At 36.5% G+C, this 18,753-nt stretch overlaps 1 protein-coding gene across 3 annotated transcripts in view; it reads left to right on the top strand.

The window, feature by feature from the left end:
- Positions 1-18,753, top strand: part of TFEC (transcription factor EC) — a 243,807-nt gene that overhangs the window by 67,755 nt on the left and 157,299 nt on the right. For all 3 annotated transcript variants that reach the window (XR_008527196.1, XM_054559712.1, XM_054559710.1), the window contains 2 exons: positions 3,577-3,712; positions 4,694-4,912. Coding sequence is in view for 2 of the 3 variants with exons in the window: in XM_054559712.1 (XP_054415687.1) it covers positions 4,715-4,912 (198 nt within the window). In the remaining variant the exon portion in view is untranslated. The remainder of the gene's footprint in view (positions 1-3,576; positions 3,713-4,693; positions 4,913-18,753) is intronic.

Below are 18,753 nucleotides of genomic sequence, written 5' to 3'. Positions count from 1 at the left end.
GTTATCTTTGGTGAACCCAAAGCAATCACACAGTCCTTCTAAGAGGGATGCAGACGTCAGAGTAAAAGAGAAGGACATGTTACCATGGAACCAGAGGTTGGAGTGACACACTTCAAAGATGGAGGAAGGGGCCACAAGCCAAAGAATAGAGGCAGCTTCTAGAATCTGAAAAAAGCAGGAAAATGGATTATCTCCTAAAGCCTCCTAAAAAAGCCAGCTCTATCCTGCTGACATCTTGACTTTAGGTTAGGGAAACTACTTTCTGACTTCTCCACTACAGAAGTATAAGAGCAAAAAATGTATGTTGTTTGAGGCCACAAAGTTTTTGGTAAATTTTTTTAAAAGCAGCCACAGGAAACGAGTGTAGTTTGTATCCAAAACTGTCTGAAACCATGTATTAGAAATAACTGAGGTCTAAAGAGCCTGAATTACTTCTGTGATGAGTATTATAGGCTCCATGTTCCTAGTCAATATATAGAAAAATACATCTTACATCCAGAAGGTTCCACGTTGCATGTGATACCTCTAACAGCTTTTAAAAAGGGAAGGTTAATTAACAAAGGACCACACTACTGACATTAGATCTGCCTTACTTTTCTTGGCTATCCCTCATGCTCATGACAGTCAGTGTGTGGGGAAATTTTTCTCTTCTGATGTCTTTGTCTTCATTCTCTGTCAAATGTCCTCTCTCCCCATTACGGGGGGCGGGGGTGTGGCGGGGAGGGGGGTTTCTTTTGGTTCTTTGAGAGTGAGATGTTTCAATATCCCTTACTAGCTGATGTCTTTCTTTGATTCTTTCACATTTCTGTCATACTTCTTTGCATGCTTCAGTCTCAACCGAGGGAGCCTCTGATATTTTTTTACTGCTCTTGCATTTCTTGGATGCTGCTTTTGTGAAGCATCAGTTGTTTCTAGGTGGCAGAAGAAAGGTCTTTCACCTAGAGATCTGCTTCCTCAGATTTGCATGCCTTGGGAACCTACATCTCTTCATCTTCTGGAAGTGTGGGATGGGAGTGTGCAGAAACTCTCCATCTCCCTCGGAACTTCACCCCCACAGCATCCAGATGCCCTCAGCAGCCAGAACATCTCTTAAATTTAGAGGAGAATTGCTACTTTTAGAAAAACAATCCCCCTTACGCTTGCCCTTTGCAAATTGTCACAGGGTTATGTACATCTACTGATTTATCCTAATTCTCACCTTTGTTGTTTATTTTGTTTTATTTTTGTTTTAGAGGTCTCGCAAAACACTGTTTGGATGCATTCACTGAAACTTTGATCAACTGAAATCTGCAAATCTATTTCCTATGAGTTAATGATGAGCCTGGATATTTTCTACCTGATATCCATTTAAATTTTGAGCCCAAATGAAATATTGTGTGTTTTTTGCTGAAGTGGGTTTGGCCCATCATTCTAGCTTATCATACTATTAATAATAACAGTAACTTATTGAGTATCTACTATGTGTCAAGCACTGTTTGAGGTTTAAAGTATCAAATTACCATTAATAATGGTTACTAAATTATATTGTTAGGATAATAAATTTATTAAGATAACGAGAATTTTCTTTTTAAATGTGTTACTTTTATTTTTCCCAACTTACTTTTTTCTCCCTTATTTGGATAGCATCCATTCTATGTACTTCTCTAAGTCCTGTAAATATGTTGAACAACTAATGATGAACGAAAGGTTCTGTGTCCATCATTAACATTATTACTTCAGGTGACTTTCCAAAACTTGTGTCCGTTTGTCTATAAAGGGCCTTAAAAGATAGAAATCTGAGACCTGAGAGTTATTTTCAGTATATCCATAAGTGAACATTTTGGGAAAGATTATGTTGAATTATTAATCAGCTGTCTTTGGGAATGGCAATTTTAGCAACTTTGAACCTAACTAATAATTGAGCTCACACAGATTTATTTTATCAGTGAACACATTGTAAGAATCTTAGTAAAAAGCTTTGCTGAAATTAATATTTACTTATGCTGTATTATAATCCTCCTGACAATCACCTGGCGAAGATATATCACTGACTCCTTTTTATAGGATGGTGTGCTCATTTCCTAGGGCTGTCGTAACAAATGACCACAAACTGGGTGACTTAAGACAACAGAAATTTATTCTTTCACAGTTCTGGATGCCAGAATTCTCAAATCAAGTTGTCAGCAGGAGTGGTTCCTTCTTGAGGGCTTAGAGGGAGAATTCCAAGCTTGTCTCCTAGCACAACTCTAATCTCTGCTTTCTTCATCACTTGGGGTTCTTTTCTTTCTCTGTCCATGTTCTCTGTGTCTCTTCCCCTCTTCCTGTAACACCAGTTATATTGAATTAAGGGCTCACCCTACTCTAATATAACTTCATCTTAATGTGTACCTTAATTACATTTGCAAAGACCCTTATTTCCAAATAAGGTCATATTTACAGGTACTAGGAGTTAGTACTTATTGTGGCAGTGGGGGGAGATATAGTTTAACTGGCAGAAATAGGGAAAAGGAAAAATCATTAAAGTAAGAGGAAGCACATATTCAGAATATGAACCAAGGACTTTTGTCTTCATGCAATACTCTCTTGACTCCAGCTCCCTATCTCCTAGTGAATTCCGCTTTATTTTTCATGAATTCATAGACCAGCTGTTTAATAATCAATCTGCTTTAGAATTTCATGACGACTAAAAATCAAGCCCACTAGCTCTTGGTTTCTAAAATCTATCTTTTCCTATTTTTAATAAGTTTTTCTTATCATTAACTTTGGTTCCTCAAATACTTTTCTTGTTTCCAAGCTCACATAATTATTCTAGGCCTAGACATTTTAATTTCTTTAGGTTGGTTTGCTGATCCCTTATTACCTACATTCCTCTTTTGGGCTTCAATTTCATTTTAATGGTTGTTTTATATATTCTAGTTTAAAGCATAATTTAGAGCTGTGTGGTTCTTTTTTTCTATACATATATCCATTGCTCCTGGGCTACAGTTTGTCATAGAAAACATTAGTCTCTTTCTAGAAACATCTTCCCTTTCCAGTTCCTCTACTGTCTTCCATTAGGAGGTTGACAATTCAATATTGGGCACCAATTGTCACGTGTACAGCTATAGTTAATCAGTTAGCCAAACAGCCAATTAATAATTTTGGAGTTTATATTATGTGCCAGAGGCTGTACTAGTTCTAATGATATAAGAAATAACATACAATAAATTTTACCCTGAGGAGCTTATATTCTAGTTGAAGGGAGGGAATAGTAAACAGGAAATTAGTGTGTGCTAATTGCTGTGAAAATATTTGAACAAAGGTGTTGCCTGTATAGAAGTGGAACATCTTACCCTACTTTGAAATAATTGTTAGCACCATACTTTTGTAATCAGTTATTTGCTCTCAAGTAGTGTTCCTTATTATTCCAGATATTGTCTATCTGCCTTTTGGAGACACATGCTCCTATCGTATGTCCTGTTGTGTATAAGATGCAACTTATCACATTGAACATCCAATGTATGTTTTTGCCTTATAATAATGTACAACGTATGAATCAAATAAGAACAGTATTATTAAAGTTAAAAAAAAGTAACTTCTCTCTTTTTTTCTTTTCAGAGTCCTATCAATGATTTAGTTCCCTAGAGAAAATCAGAAAATAAAAAGTATGCAGTTTTCATACAAACCAGTGTTGCATAGACTTGTCTCAGCAAGACCACAAATTTATTCAAGTCAAGTACCATCATTTACCAGGGTATAGTATGATATCTTATAAACACTAAAACCAGAGTTTATCTAACAGAGTTATTTAAAAATATAACTTACAGCATTAATTCTAAATTCCTTGGGGGTTGGGTCTGTTTATTCCAGTTACTTCACATTATTGTTATTATATAATGTCTTACCTAATATGGGAGTTTTTAGGGCCCAGAAAGAAAACGATATTTTCCCAGAAACTCTGAATGAGAATTTGGATGGCTATTAGCAAGACATTTAGGTCCCCCAACAGCTTCCTTGTTTTACTTTCTGTCCCTTTTAAGAGGTTACTTCCAGGACAGCACTGTTCTTCAGTCTGCCATAGCTCAAGCCAGAAATTGAGTGTGGGAAATGCGGTATCTATTGTGGTCTGTTTTTCTGTGTGACAGTTGTTCCTATTTTGTGTTTGTTTCTCATTTAATGAGGATACAACTTTCATCTGGGGAGATGTATGGGTCACTTGTTAGTGCACTTAAATACACTAAGGCACTCCACCAGCTGGAAATTGTGACTTGTAGTTGAATTATTTTTGCACAGCGAATGGTTTTCCTTTTGACATATTTTAATATACTTGCACACTGAGAGCAAGAGTGGGTGAACAGAAAACAGACTGTTTTATTAACCCAGCAGTCACCTTTGAGGTTTGTACATGTCCACTTTTTTTCTTGCCTTTGTACATAATCCCAAGAGACTGGTACCTGGCTTTGCTCAGAATAACAAAGTCAGGCACAAATCTCCAAACACAATTGTTAGCTGAATGCCAACTGTTTCTTCTCATCTTTTTTTTTTTTTTAACTTGAACATTAAGAATTACCTCTTTATGGGTGAACCATAACCATTAAATAAGGAGTTTGTTTTCTATTTCAAATACCTCCCTTATCATTTACTAAATTTATTTTGTAGTATGTAGTCTCAGGTGATAAAATATTATTTTGTATGTGTTTTACAGTGCTCCTTTTTTTTCCAAATCCACTAATAGTGAGAAGAAAAGAAGAGAAATATGTTACAAGCTTTAACTGGACTTCAATTTCAGCTGAAAGAACAATTAGGAGAAAAGGAGAGAAGACTTCAAATCAGCCAGGAAATCAGTGCCCATAGAACAGAGTTCCACATGCAGTTTTCATACAAACCAGTGTTGCATAGACTTGTCCCAGCAAGACCACAAATTTATTCGAGTCAATTACCATCCTTTACCAGGGTATGTATCTGTATACATATACAGCCATAATTTCTGAGTAAGTATAGTAACTACCTCTGAAAATCTGTATGTTTTAATTGTACTCAAAAAATTGAAGAAAAAAATGAGAATAAACACCCAGGGCTTCCTCCCAATTTCCAGTAAGTAGCTACAATTTACATTAACTGACCCATTTAACAGCATGGAAATATTAATGCAACAAAGCACCCAAAGTACATACTTTTCCCTTTTCTGTTATTATCATTATCATCTACATCATTGTCATGATACTACTACTACTTGATATTTTGGAGCACTTTATACTTTACAAAGAAGTTTTATATCATCTCATTTTGCTATTTGAATCAATCATTGTAGTATGCCATAATGAAGATTATTAATAGAGATAAAATTTTTAAAAACACTCCAAGACTTTTAAAGCACAGAGAAGTGGTGTAGTGTGTAGGAAAAACTGTTTTTTTTTAATTATTATACTTTAGGTTCTAGGGTACATGTGCACAACGTGCAGGTTTGTTACATATGTATACATGTGTCATGTTGGTGTGCTGCACCCATTAACTTGTCATTTACATTAGGTATACCTCCTAACGCTATCCCTCCCTGCTCCCGCCACCCCACAACAGTCCCCAGAGTGTGATGCTCCCCTTCCTGTGTCCAAGTGTTCTCATTGTTCAGTTCCCACCTATGAGTGAGAACATGTGGTGTTTGGTTTTTTGTCCTTGCGATAGTTTGCTGAGAATGATGGTTTCCAGCTTCATCCATGTCCCTACAGAGGACATGAACTCATCCTTTTTTATGGCTGCATAGTATTCCATGGTGGATATGTGCCACATTTTCTTAATCCAGTCTATCATTGATGGACATTTGGGTTGGTTCCAAGTCTCTGCTATTGTGAATGGTGCCGCAATAAACATACGTGTGCATGTGTCTTTATAGCAGCATGATTTATAATCCTTTGGGTATATACCCAGTAATGGGATGGCTGGGTCAAATGGTATTTCTAGTTCTAGATCCTTGAGGAATCGCCATACTGTCTTCCACAATGGTTGAACTAGTTTACAGTCCCACCAACAGTGTAAAAGTGTTCCTATTTCTCCACATCCTCTCCAGCACCTGTTGTTTCCTGACTTTTTAATGATCGCCATTCTAATTGGTGTGAGATGGTATCTCATTGTGGTTTTGATTTGCATTTCTCTGATGGCCAGTGATGATGAGCATTTTTTGATGTGTCTGTTGGCTGCATAGATGTCTTCTTTTGAGAAGTGTCTGTTCATATCCTTCGCCCACTTTTTGATGGGGTTGTTTGATTTTTTCTTGTAAATTTATTTGAGTTCTTTGTAGATGCTGGATATTAGCCCTTTGTCAGATGAGTAGATTGCAAAAATTTTCTCCCATTCTGTAGGTTGCCAGTTCACTCTGATGGTAGTTTCTTTTGCTGTGCAGAAGCTCTTTAGTTTAATTAGATCCCATTTGTCAATTTTTGCTTTTGTTGCCATTGCTTTTGGTGTTTTAGACATGAAGTCCTTGCCTATGCCTATCTCCTGAATGGTATTGCCTAGGTTTTCTCCTAGGGTTTTTATGGTTTTAGGTCTAACATTGAAGTCTTTAATCCATCTTGAATTAATTTTTGTATAAGGTGTAAGGAAGGGATCCAGTTTCAGCTTTCTACATATGGCTAGCCAGTTTTCCCAGCACCATTTATTAAATAGGGAATCCTTTCCCCATTTCTTGTTTTTGTCAGGTTTGGGAAGGACTGTTTTTTAAAGTTAAAATTCTGAGTCTGCATTGCTGGCTGTCTGATAGTGGGCCTTATAAAGCATTGCTTTGTTGACTTATTCAATGTGAAAGATAATAGTTATGCCAAAAACTGGTTATGAAGTTTGACTGAAGATTACGTTTTGTAGAGGATCTATCACAGGGTGTGTAGGTAGAAAATGCATTGAGATGGAATTTTTGTACTGGGGTAGGAGGTTATTTTAGGTAACTTTGAAAGCAAACACTATGAGAATATATTCCTATAGTTGGTGACTTATTCAAGGTAGCACATCTAGTAAGTGGCAGAAGCAAGATTGGAACCCATGCTCTCAGTGTACATCTAAAATTTAGTCTAATTTTAATACTATATTTTGAGCACCTGCTTTTGACCAAGTTATTGAGCTACATTTTAAAGGTACAGATATGAAAAAAGAGTTCTTGCTAGGAGGGTTTTACAGTGTGGAATGGGAAATAAATAAATTCAATGAAAGAAAAGCTATGCACCATTGGCGTGGTGTATAGTATTGTACATGGTTTTGGTGATGCCAAGGAAGACTTTGTTATTGTGGAGACATTTGAATTGGGCCTACAAGTATTGCCAGCTCCATTTTCAGGAAGTAGGTATATCAATAATACTTGCTTTATTTTTCATATTACAATTTTTCTTAAAAATAAGACTAGTTCATTGACCTTGAGTAAACTTTCAATAACAATGCTTATTTATTGTAAGTTGAGCTTTCAAATACCTTTGCGTCTTAAAATAATCAGAATGTTCTGTTTATAATTATTTCTAACTTCATTACATTTTTCTATTTAGTGCTTGCAGTTTTTATTTTTCCTCAAAAATATTTAAGCCAGTAGGGTTTTAATGAAAAGTTGTAGAAGATTCTGAGTTCTATAATCTTTGTTTTCTTTGAGTCCTCCTCATCATTATCCTCACAAGCTCATGATAAAACAATACATTTTTAGCACTTGGTAAGCAAGTGCTTTGGGACAAGCATCATGCTAATCACTTTACATATAGTATTCTAATTCTTCAATAATCTAGTTCAGTAGCTAGAAGCCCCGTTTGCAGATTTTGAACTGAGGCTCAGAGATTTTAAGAAATGATCTCAAAATTGCATGACTAGCACCAGCATTACTGTTCTCTGACTATGACCTAGTGGTTCTTATTTGTCTGCTTTGTTGGGTTTCACTACTTTCTCACTAGCTTTATTATTGAAAACACTGATGATTCCCAGTAAGAGTAACCCAGTATGAAGTAGATGAAATCACAGAGAGAATTTGTTGGCTGCTATTTCCAGGAAAGAGAGCTGATATCAGGGATGACTAGAGCCAGAACTTCAAATATCACTAGGAACAGCTCTATGTCTCATCTGTGCTTCTCTCTGCATATTGTCTTTGTTCTCAGACCAGCTCCTCCTTGTAGCAAACAGTATAGGCTTCAGTCCCTCCAGGCTCACATCTTCACAGCTTGCCATCAAGGAAAATAAGTATTTAATGTTATTCAGCTCCAGTGTGAACTATTCTAGGGAACATTTGCTGGCTCACATGTCTAGCCCTTGGCCTGGTCATTATGACCAAGATGGTAAGTGCTATGCTCAGTTTTTTTAAAAGTCAGGTGTTCGCTTTGATGGCTGTAGGGAGAGAGGGAGGGGATGGTCTGTTATTAGAATTGGGAGGCAAAAGGGGTTGTACAGACATGGCCTCCAAGTAATTGCATAAGCCAGGCAGTTATCTCAATTTGTGGCTATTAACACAGGTCATTATGATGCCTGCTCTTATTGTCTTAGTTAAGTCTTCACCATTTAACACCCTAGGTGATTAGTTCTCTTAAATCGCATCTGTAGGATGGAGAGCTCTGGACTCATATTGTCCATTAAGGTAAACTCTGTCAAATTTATTTTAAACAGTTAAAGTTGGTTTGACCCAAATATAGTCTCTAAATCTTAAACATTTAAAAAATCTAAGGCAGGAAATTCTGTTTCTGATGGGGAACAGGATCAGCCTATGCAATTAAAAGAAAAATTAACGTGTGATGAACATACTTCAGACTCTGCAAAAGTGATACGTAAACAGACACCCTGGGTGCATTTGGTCAACCTTGCTTTTGGCTAGCATGTGCCAACATTTCAGAGCTTGCTCAAAACTATGCGATTACATTTCTTGCCTCAAAAAGCTGAGATTTTTTTGTCTGCAGTGACTTTATGAAGGTATTGCCCACTTTGAAACTGTCTGAAGTCAGCCAGGCATGGTGGCTCATGCCTGTAATCCTAGCACTTTGGGAGGCCGAGGCAGGTGGACATAAAGACTTGAGGTCAGGCATTGGAGACCAGTCTGGCCAAAAATCCTGTCTCTACTAAAAAAACCACAAAAATTAGCTGGGCGTAGTGGCATGTGCCTGTAGTCCTAGCTACTCGGGAGGCTGAGGCAGGAGAATTGCTTGAACCTGGGAGGTAGAGGTTGCAGTGAGCCAAGATTGTGCCACTGCACTCCAGCTTGGGTGACAGCAAAATTCTGTTTCAAAAAACAAACAAACAAACAAAAAACAAAAAACTGTCTGAAGTCATCAGTCAGCTGACACTTTGACTAAGTGTTGAGGCACATTACTGGAAAGATTCTAAGCCTTGGAGACTTACATTGTGATAAGTGTGTTTTAAATGCTGTGAGACTTCTTGATGAAACCTTGTAATGTGTTTCAACAAGTATTTATTAATTTATTTTAAAGAGTGAACTTAGACTGTTTTTGGAGTATTTAAAATAAGAGATATTCTTTAATCAATAGGACACTGTTTCTTTCTAAGCAACATCATATGTCAGCCCTGTGTTGAATGTGAACAGAGATACTCTATGTGGGAAGCTCTATCTTCTTGGAATGCTCACTTTAATTTTGTTGATAAAGGTAGAGAGGTGAAAATTATGAGAAAAATGTAGCTTCTTTCTTTTCTACAATGTCTTGAATTCCCCACCACTCTATCAACATGTACATCTTACTCAGGGATGGAAGGTGGAAAGAGATGGGGAAAAGGAGCTTGCTAATTGGGGAGAGGATATTAGGATGAAAATTTAACTTCCCAGTTAAATGTCTCAAAGGCTTTTTGTGTAAAGTGGTGACTTTAAGGTTAAATCTGTCTCTTTTTGGCAAACACTCAGACTTTCATGGATGTGAGGAAAAGCTTTCATGTGCTTATGTCCTCTGACCTGGATGGCTACCTCCGAGATGCTTCTTTCTCTGATTGCCACCGGCCTTCCTGCTGGCTTGCACTGCTGGGTCTGTGGCTAACAAGGTTCATAGCATGTTTTCTTAGCAGCATCAACATCAGCGGTCAATGCCAACGGATCTGGAGTCTCAGCCACAGAGCCCAGGCTAGACTATTTTGGTTGCTGCCCCTCATCCACTGGGGGCCTGCGGGGATATTTAGGTCAACACTAAGGTGCTTCTCCTGTGTATGTTTCTTTTTTCTGGTGCACTGCATTGAATTTGAAGAGGCACCTAGGTAGAGGCAGTTGCATACTTGGATTTGTAGCTCAGAGAAAGGCTATAAACTGGAGAAAAATATTTGTAGGTTATTAACATTTACTTTTATTAAAGCAGTGGTAGTGGATACATTGGGGTTTCTGTCCTTTTGCAAACTCTCTACCACATATGTACTAGTGGTTTTGTGCCAGAGTAGGGGATCAGGACCCTCACGTCTCCCTCCCGGTCTCTCTTTCTCCTCTTTCTATAATTTTTTTTGGAGAAAACATATGATTTCTTGGTCTTCTAGAAACTTCTTACATCTTCCTTTTTCCAGCATTGGCAGTCATCCTTCCTTTTCTCTGGGGCCATAGGGCTGGAGGGCTGCAGGCAATGGAGGTCGGATTCAAAATATAAAAAATACCAAGGGATGTATATAGAGAATATTAATCCTGACACAGAGGTAAAACTTATGGAACACGAGAAGGCAGTGAAAAAATATTCAATCACAGCCTCAGTAGCTAAGTCTTCGATGTTTAGATCTCATTTTCTAGTTGTGCTTTGGGTGTTTTAAATTTGTTAAATAACCTGTAGGATTTGATCATCTCCTCCAGATATAAATCTCATTTACATTTATGCTGAACACCCTTTTGAAGTCATCTATTTCAAAGACCTCTTAAAACTTTAGCTTTTTTTTTTTTTTTTTGAAACGCAGGCTTAAAAAATTATGTCAAGTGGACTGTATATTATACTTTACAGACTTTAACGTCCCTCTGCCTATAGAGGGACTTTAAAAGGGATATAAATTAGAGAAACTGCAAAGCTGAAAAAGTAAAAACAACTGTGCATTGTCTGTAAAAATATTTTTCAAATAAGAATGAAAACATTTCCCCCCAGAGTTCCCTTTTGTTATAAATGTAAGGAATGCATGGTTCGGACTTGAGCAAATGTATCTAGCACTCTCTGATAATGAGTAACGGATGAACTGAAATGGTAGCCATGCTTATGCTAAGTTTATAAGCATTTTGATCAACACCATAATCAAGAAGCTTAAAGAAGTCACATAATGCCCATTGTGTTGTCTGAATAACATATATTATACACCTGAGACTCAGCATCTAATACCCTGTGAAATAGCTTGATAGCCCAAGAGCTTACTAATGGAGGAAAATGGCTCACTGAAGCCGAGGGAAATTAGAGTGGGAGTCACCTGTTCTCTTAGAGTCCTCAAGTAGAAGGCAGTCTGGCACTGTGGTTCTTATTAATCAATACCTACATCTCTGGGTCTGTCTTGATTTTAGGTAATAAAGCAGAGAGAATCAGACAACCTTCGGATAATAAATTGCAGGATCTGGAGAAGTTAGAATATTAATGTTCTCCCTTTTCTTCACTATTATTGACCTGTAATTTTAGTCTAATTTCCTTTTACTTATCTTGAAACATAGAAAATTGGTCACCTTTAACTTCATAATCTTCCTCTGTAAATGTAAAGACTGTTGTCCATTTTCAAATTTTTCTTGTATGTCTCCTCTTCTGAAGGCTTTTAGGAGTTTATTATAACTAGTAGCGACCTCTTTAAATTTCCTATAGTTATTTGAAAATGCATCATGGCATTGATCAAAAAATACTCCTTTAGATTTTTAAAATAATATATACTCAACAAATAACTTTGTTTTGCTAATTTTCAGTGGCAAACTGCTCTCCTCATTTTCAATTATCTTTTAAATATGTGTGTCCGGAGACATAGATGCTAATTATTTCTAGTAGCTGCCACTGAATGAATAATGGTGTCTCTACGTGTTAACGGACCCTGTGGCTGAAATTTCAGATATAGATAATTGACAAAAACAGAAATAGTATAATTTCTATTCCACATTACATTTTAATATTAATATTTAACTATAGAAAATAAGAGATTCAGTGCAAAATATAAGGAAATGTCATGTCTTGGTTATTTGTTAATTATTATTTTTGCTCACTAGATTGAACAGCTACCCATCCTTCCTGCTGTCCTTTCAGGTTTCTGGAGTTTAGGTTCAAGTCATTGTCTTTCTACAACTTTTTTGAGACCTGTCCATTCTGACGACTCTGAATCCTGTGTAAGCAGCAGCTTTGGCAGAATCACTTTTCATCTTCTACTGCACTTACCAGAGAGAAAACGAACTTTCCACTTTCTGGCGTCTTGGTTGGCTCTGAGTGATCACAGCTTCCCTGCTTTTGTCTTTGTGGAGACCTATTCCCATTTCCTGCTCTGCTTCCCCGGGGCTCCAGGTGTTCCCTCAGGCTTTCCTTTGCTTGTCTCACTTCTGGCCTCTCCCTGAAAATGTTCTGCCAGTTTCAGGTAATCGTTATTACCGTACCTGTCTTATTTTCTACATAACCTTTAAAAGTCTCTGAAAATACCGCACTATTATCTTAGGGTTTTTGTTGTTGTTTTTGTTTCCTGGTTAATTGTTTGACTCACCCACTGAAAATGTAACTGCATGCGAGAAGGGACCCTGCCTATCTTATTGATAGATGCAGCTCCAGAAACTAGAGCACAGTAGGTGCTTACCAAATATTTGGTTTTCCTTAAAACTGTTTTTGGATTTCTTTGCTTTTGACTTTTCATACTATCACAGGCAAAATTATCCACTAACACTGCTTCGATAAATGTAAATGCTAACAACCTACAAATATTTGTCTCATTTATAGCCCTCCTCTGAGCTACACATCCAAGTATCCATCCTCTTCTACATAGATGCCACTTCAAATTCAATATTTAGACCCAAACTAAATGAATAAGCTAGTTTCTCTGAATGCTGCCACAAGCGTAAACGAAATGAAAAACTTGCTTATTCTTAGGTGTCGTGTATTTCATAACTGGAATACTTATCCATGCACTTTGTCAAGCATTAAAATTGGGGTCTTCCTTTCATTCTCTCTCCTTCATCCCTGTTATTGCCAAATCCTGTTGAATCTGCCTTGTAAATAGTTCTGAAATCTATCCTCCTTCCTTTATTGTTGCTGCTACCACCCTAATCAAGGTCATCATTATTTGTCATCATTATTTCTGTATTCTTACAATATTCTACATTGGTGTCCTTGGGTCCAGTCTCGTTCCTATCCAATCTTTCTCTACCACATATCCTCAGAGATCAGTCATAATCTAAATGTGACTATGATACCCTTTTCCCAAACAAACACACCAATGAAAGCTCTTCAGTGGCTTCTGATTCTCTTTCAGAAAAAGTCCAACTCCTAAGTCAGCTGAAATGGGGTGGTGTATCCTTAACCCTCCCACCGACCTTTTTTGCTTTGAGTGCTGGAAAGAGTAAATAAATCACATGGTTGATCCTTAGGCAGTTTCTCCCACATTATACTTTTCTAAGCTAGACTATAGTTAGAAGCCAGAGAGAAAAATTTGAGGTTATATTTTCCATGAGAACCTTGTATCCTGTTTTTCTATATTAATAATTAAGGGTTGATTATTAAACTTTGAAAACAGAGGAACATGTGATAGGACTAATATGATAAAAATTAAAGAATTTCTCCAGTGTTCCTTAAGATTAAAAGACTATAGAAAAGGATACTAGTAAGCAATGGTTAGAGTTTTCTGTAAGAGTCATCTTGAATCAGCTCCAACATATGAACAAATGTTCAGTTGAATCACAGTTTTCAGGCATTACTGAATGGCAAACTTATTTTTGTCTAGAAAACTTTCAGTTATTACTTGCATCCCATTTCAGACATAAAAATGTATCAATAATGCCCTCAAGCATTTTCTAATTTTGAGATATAACTTAATGCCTTTTAATAATTTACAATACATTCATTATTGCCCCCCTGCCCCAACTCCCCCCAAGGTCTTTTCTGCAATCAACATATTTTAAAAGTGAAAATTTCTTTGCTGGTTCCTGTGAGCAAAAACACCCCTATTCTTTCTCCAACTAATTATTTAAATAGTCAGTCAGGTTTACTATTGGGACAAGTGGTTTGAATATTTTTAAAACTTTAATCCACAGATTGTGTAAAGTGTAAAAGTAACATATATGTTAAACTTATTTAAAGTTGTTACTTTCTGATTCTACCTTCATCTTCTTTTCTTCCATTACAGTAGGAGCATATTGCAATTCCCTTCTCTTTCTTCACTGTTATTAACTTTTCCCCTTTTATCAGAAAAAGGATCTTGCTTTCTTTGATTCTCTTATTGATATTTTAAAAGGACTTTTTTTCCTCTCTTGCTGTCTCTCTCAGGCAAGTCCCATCTCAATTGTCCTTTGTCATTCATTGTCAGTCTTTGTGTCCATCCTCTTATCCCAGCCTAGTTTTTTCCTTTTTCTTTTTTTTTGGGGGGGGCATGAAAGTGGGGGACATTGGTGTTGGGAGTCTCATATCAGTGTCAGGGCTTAAGCAAAATGCAATCATTTTCAAATGTGAATTGCAGTTTATACCAAAAAGACAATGCTTCTTTGTTTCAATAAATTGGAGCCTCCTGCAACTCATACTCATTTAAAGAAATTTTAAAATAGAACTTCTAAATAACTAATAGCTGGAAAATCCTGATTTGGGGCTTTAGTCACTAAAGATAAGAAAAAAAAAACATTTGCTTCCGTCCTCCCATCTGGCTTTTACACACGCATTTCAGGCTCAGTATGCTCTTGCTCTTTCTTTTATCTATGCCCATCTGCTTGTATGGTGTGTTCTCACCCTAACATATTTTCAGACCCTTGCCATAGGGCAGAAGTGCCAAGCAATTATTTGTTGAGATAGATAGCCCACATAATACTGTAAGTGACATCTGTTCTGTAGAAAATCCCTCCCTTGTGGCAGCAGTGTCATATTGGCAGCTCATAGGAATATTGGAATTGACATAGAGGGACAATTGAATGTTTCATCTTATCCTGAATTCTCACTCAGAATGCATCCAATACCAGATGCTTTAGAGAACCAAGTAACCCCCTGACTCTTTCTCTTGTTCGCTCTACACCTATGGTAATTGGCAATACTACACTATGGGAAAAATTTCTTCCTGACCCCAGCTGGTAACCAAATTATGCCCTAAAGAAGATTGGCATACTTTAAAGTTTATTGCAGTTAAGATGCTGAAAAATGGGGTGTTTTTCATATTAATGTGCTTACTAGATTGTTTGACCTAAATAATAGCTTGAATAGTAAATTTCACAAATTACTCTTAATAACATGATTTGGCAAAATTACAATGACAGATGAACATTTTAAACTTTTAAGAGTGCTGATCTCCATGTTTGGCAATTGGATCTTCTCTTTTAGACTATTTTCAAATAGATGATAAGAAAAAGAGACCACAGTCTATAGTGGTTTAAGGCTTGGTTCTTTGTATAAAGGTATATTTAGTAAAATATATTAATTGCTTCTGGGTAAACTCTGAATTTATTAACTTTTAGCCATTTGATATTATAAAGGCAGGCAGAAATTGGAGCTATAGTCAGTATTGGTAAATTAAAAATACAATATACAAATTAGGTTCTGTATAAATTCAATTTCCCATACCATCTACGTTGATGCTGTTAATCTCTTCCAAAACACTCAGAACATCATAAACACTTCAGATTTTAAAAAAGTTAGAATCATTATGAAAGGCCTTTAAAATAAAGGTTGAAATGAAAGCACACAGCTACACAATTGGATTAACCTATTTATTTTGGCTTATATTTAAGTACAATTTAAACATTTAGTAATAATATGCTGTATTAGTTACGCATTGTTGCAATACCAACTACTATGAAAATCAGTGACCTAAAACAACTATATTACATCTTCATGATTCTCTGGGTTAGCAATATGGGCTAGGTTCATTCGCTTGCTTCCATTCTGCATCTTGTTGGGTGAGTGTACTGGAGACTGATATTCTAAGACAGCCTCACTCAAAAGTCTTGTTTGAGACTGACTGATGGCTGTTGGCTGAGCCGTGTGTCTCTAGCAGTATGGTTTGGCTTCTTCATATGTGGATCTAAAAGCAGGAAGAAAGGGGACTGGTCGTAATGTGGAAATTATTTTAAACTTCTACTTGTATGTTATCCCTTCAGCCAAATCATCATGGCTAACTCTAGAGTCGCTGTGGGAGAAGACTGCATAATGGAGTGGATAGAGGGAGGTGTGATTCATTGGGTACCCTAACTGTAAAAATCTACCACATATTGCTATTCAGGATTACCAGTTAGCAGAACCTTACTTTCCTAAGTATTTAACACGGTGCAGTCATTACTAGAATCTTGTGCTAAATCCTGTAAATCTGCAAGAGAAGAGAACTGTGTAGAAAATGTAAAGATCAGTGAAACGAGTTCCTTACTTGATCAGTTTTTCTCTCTACATATTTTCGATACCGATTCTTTGTAGGAAATGTGGTTTGCCAATATTTATTCCCTATCTATCTTTTCATCCTTTTGACAAGATCTTTCACAGAGAAAAACATTTTAATTTTGATAAAGTCCAATTTAATGAATATTTATTTTATGGACTGTGCTTTTGGTATCATGTGTAAGAACTCTTTTTATATGTTGCTAGATTCAATTTGCCAGTATTTTGTTGAAGACTTTTGCTTCTAAATCTATGAAAGATATTGATCTGTAATTTTCTTTTCCTTCCTTCTTTCCTTCTTTCTTTTTCTTTCTCTCTCTTTCTTTCCTGCTTTTGTTGTTTTTGTCTGGTTTTGGTATCAAGGTGATGCTGATCTCATAACATAAGTTGGGAAGTATTCGTTTAAATTATATTTTCTGAAAGAGGTTTTGTGTAATTGGTGCCAGTTCTTAGTTAATGTTGGGTCATCTGGGCCTAAAGATTAATTTATTGTTTTCAAATTCAAGATCAGTTACTTTAACAGTTATAGGGTATTAAAATCGCCAATTAAAATTGTGGAGTTGTCTATTTTTCTTTCAGTTCTCTCAGTTTTCCTCTATATATGTTGATGAAGTGTTGTTTGGTTCATGTACAGTAGGATGACTAGGTGTTCTTGGTGGATTCACCCTTTCACTATTATGTAATAGCCTTCTTTGTTTCTGCTTAAGTCTTTTTTCTCAGAAGTCTATTTTATGTGATATTAATACAGTTATTCTTGGTATTTAAAAATTAATGTTTGCGGCTGGGCACAGTGGTTCACGCCGAGACCAGTCTAGGCAACACAGTGAAACCCCATCTCTATTAAAATAGAAAAATTAACTGGGCATGGTGGTGCATGCCTGTAGTCCTAGCTACTCGGGAGACTGAGGCAGGAGAATCGCTTGCACCCGGGAGAGGGAGGTTGCAGTGAGCCGAGATCGTGACACTGCACTCCAGCCTAGGCAACAGAGCGAGACTCCGTCTCAAAAAAAAAAAAAAAAAAAAGTTAATGTTTGCATAGTATATATTTTTCTATCCACTCAATTTGCCTATATTATCATGTTTTTAGCAAGTTTCTTATAATTTTGGTCATGTTTTTATCCACCTTGCTAATCTCTATCTTTTGATTGCTATGTTTAGATCAGTTGCAGTTAGTATAACTATTGATATGTGAAGGGTTAAGTCTGTCAGTTTATTTATTTATTTATTGTTTGTTTACTCACTGTTTCTCATTCTTTGATTTCCCTTTTCTGTCCTTACTGTAGATAATTTAAACATTTTTCAGAGTTTCATTTTGATTTATTTAAACTATTTCTGAGTCCATATCATTGGATAGTTTTGTTTTGTTTTGTTTTGTTTTTTAGTGGTTGCTCTGGGTATTACAGCACAATAATCTTCCTTTATTCACAATTTTGTTTGTGCTGTTTTCGGTTATCCACGGTTAACCATGGTTTAAAAATATCAAATACAAAATTCCAGAAATAAACAATGCACAGGTTTGAATTGTGCTCCATTCTGAGGAGTGTGATGAGATCACACACCTTCCTTCTCTGTCCCTTGTGGAATATGAATCATCCCTTTGTCCTGCATCACCACACTATAAAAGCTACTTCCTGTTAGTCACTTAATAGCCATTTTCATTATCAGATTAACCTTTGCTGTCTCACACTGCTTGTGTCCAAGTCACCCTTATTTTACTTAATAGTGGTCAAAAGTGCAAGAATATTGATGTTGGCATATTGTTATAATTGTTCTATTTTATTATGTTGTTAATATCTGACTGAAGCTAATTTGTAAATTAAAATTTATCATAGAGATGTCTATATAGGAGAAAACATAGTAAATGTAGAGTTCAGTACTAATGCAGTTTCAGGCATCTACTGGGGGTCTTAGAACATATCCTCCCATGGATAAAGGGGGACTACTGTATACGTATATCTACTGTCATGGTCTACATACTTCATAGTCTCCTGTATTGACATTTTACCACTTTGCGTAAAGTATAGAAAATTGATTTATATTCAGATTCTTTTATCCTGCCCACTTTCTTTTTTCTTTCTTTCTTTTTTTTTTTTTTGAAACAGAGTCTTGCTCTGTTGCCAGGCTGGAGTGTAGTGGCGCGATCTCAGCTCACTGCAACCTCTGACTCCTTGGTTCGAGCGATTCTCCTGCCTCAGCCTCCTGAGTAGCTGGGATTACAGGCATGCGGGACCACGCTCAGCTAATTTTTGTATTTTTAGTAGAGATGGGGTTTCACCATGTTGGCTAGGATGTTCTCGATTTCCTGACTTCG

The sequence above is a fragment of the Pongo abelii genome, chromosome 6 (assembly GCF_028885655.2).
Source record: "Pongo abelii isolate AG06213 chromosome 6, NHGRI_mPonAbe1-v2.0_pri, whole genome shotgun sequence".
Classification (NCBI taxonomy): Eukaryota; Metazoa; Chordata; class Mammalia; order Primates; family Hominidae; genus Pongo; species Pongo abelii.
Note: the sequence above shows the minus strand (reverse complement) of the source record. Positions and strands in the feature narration are given on the sequence as shown.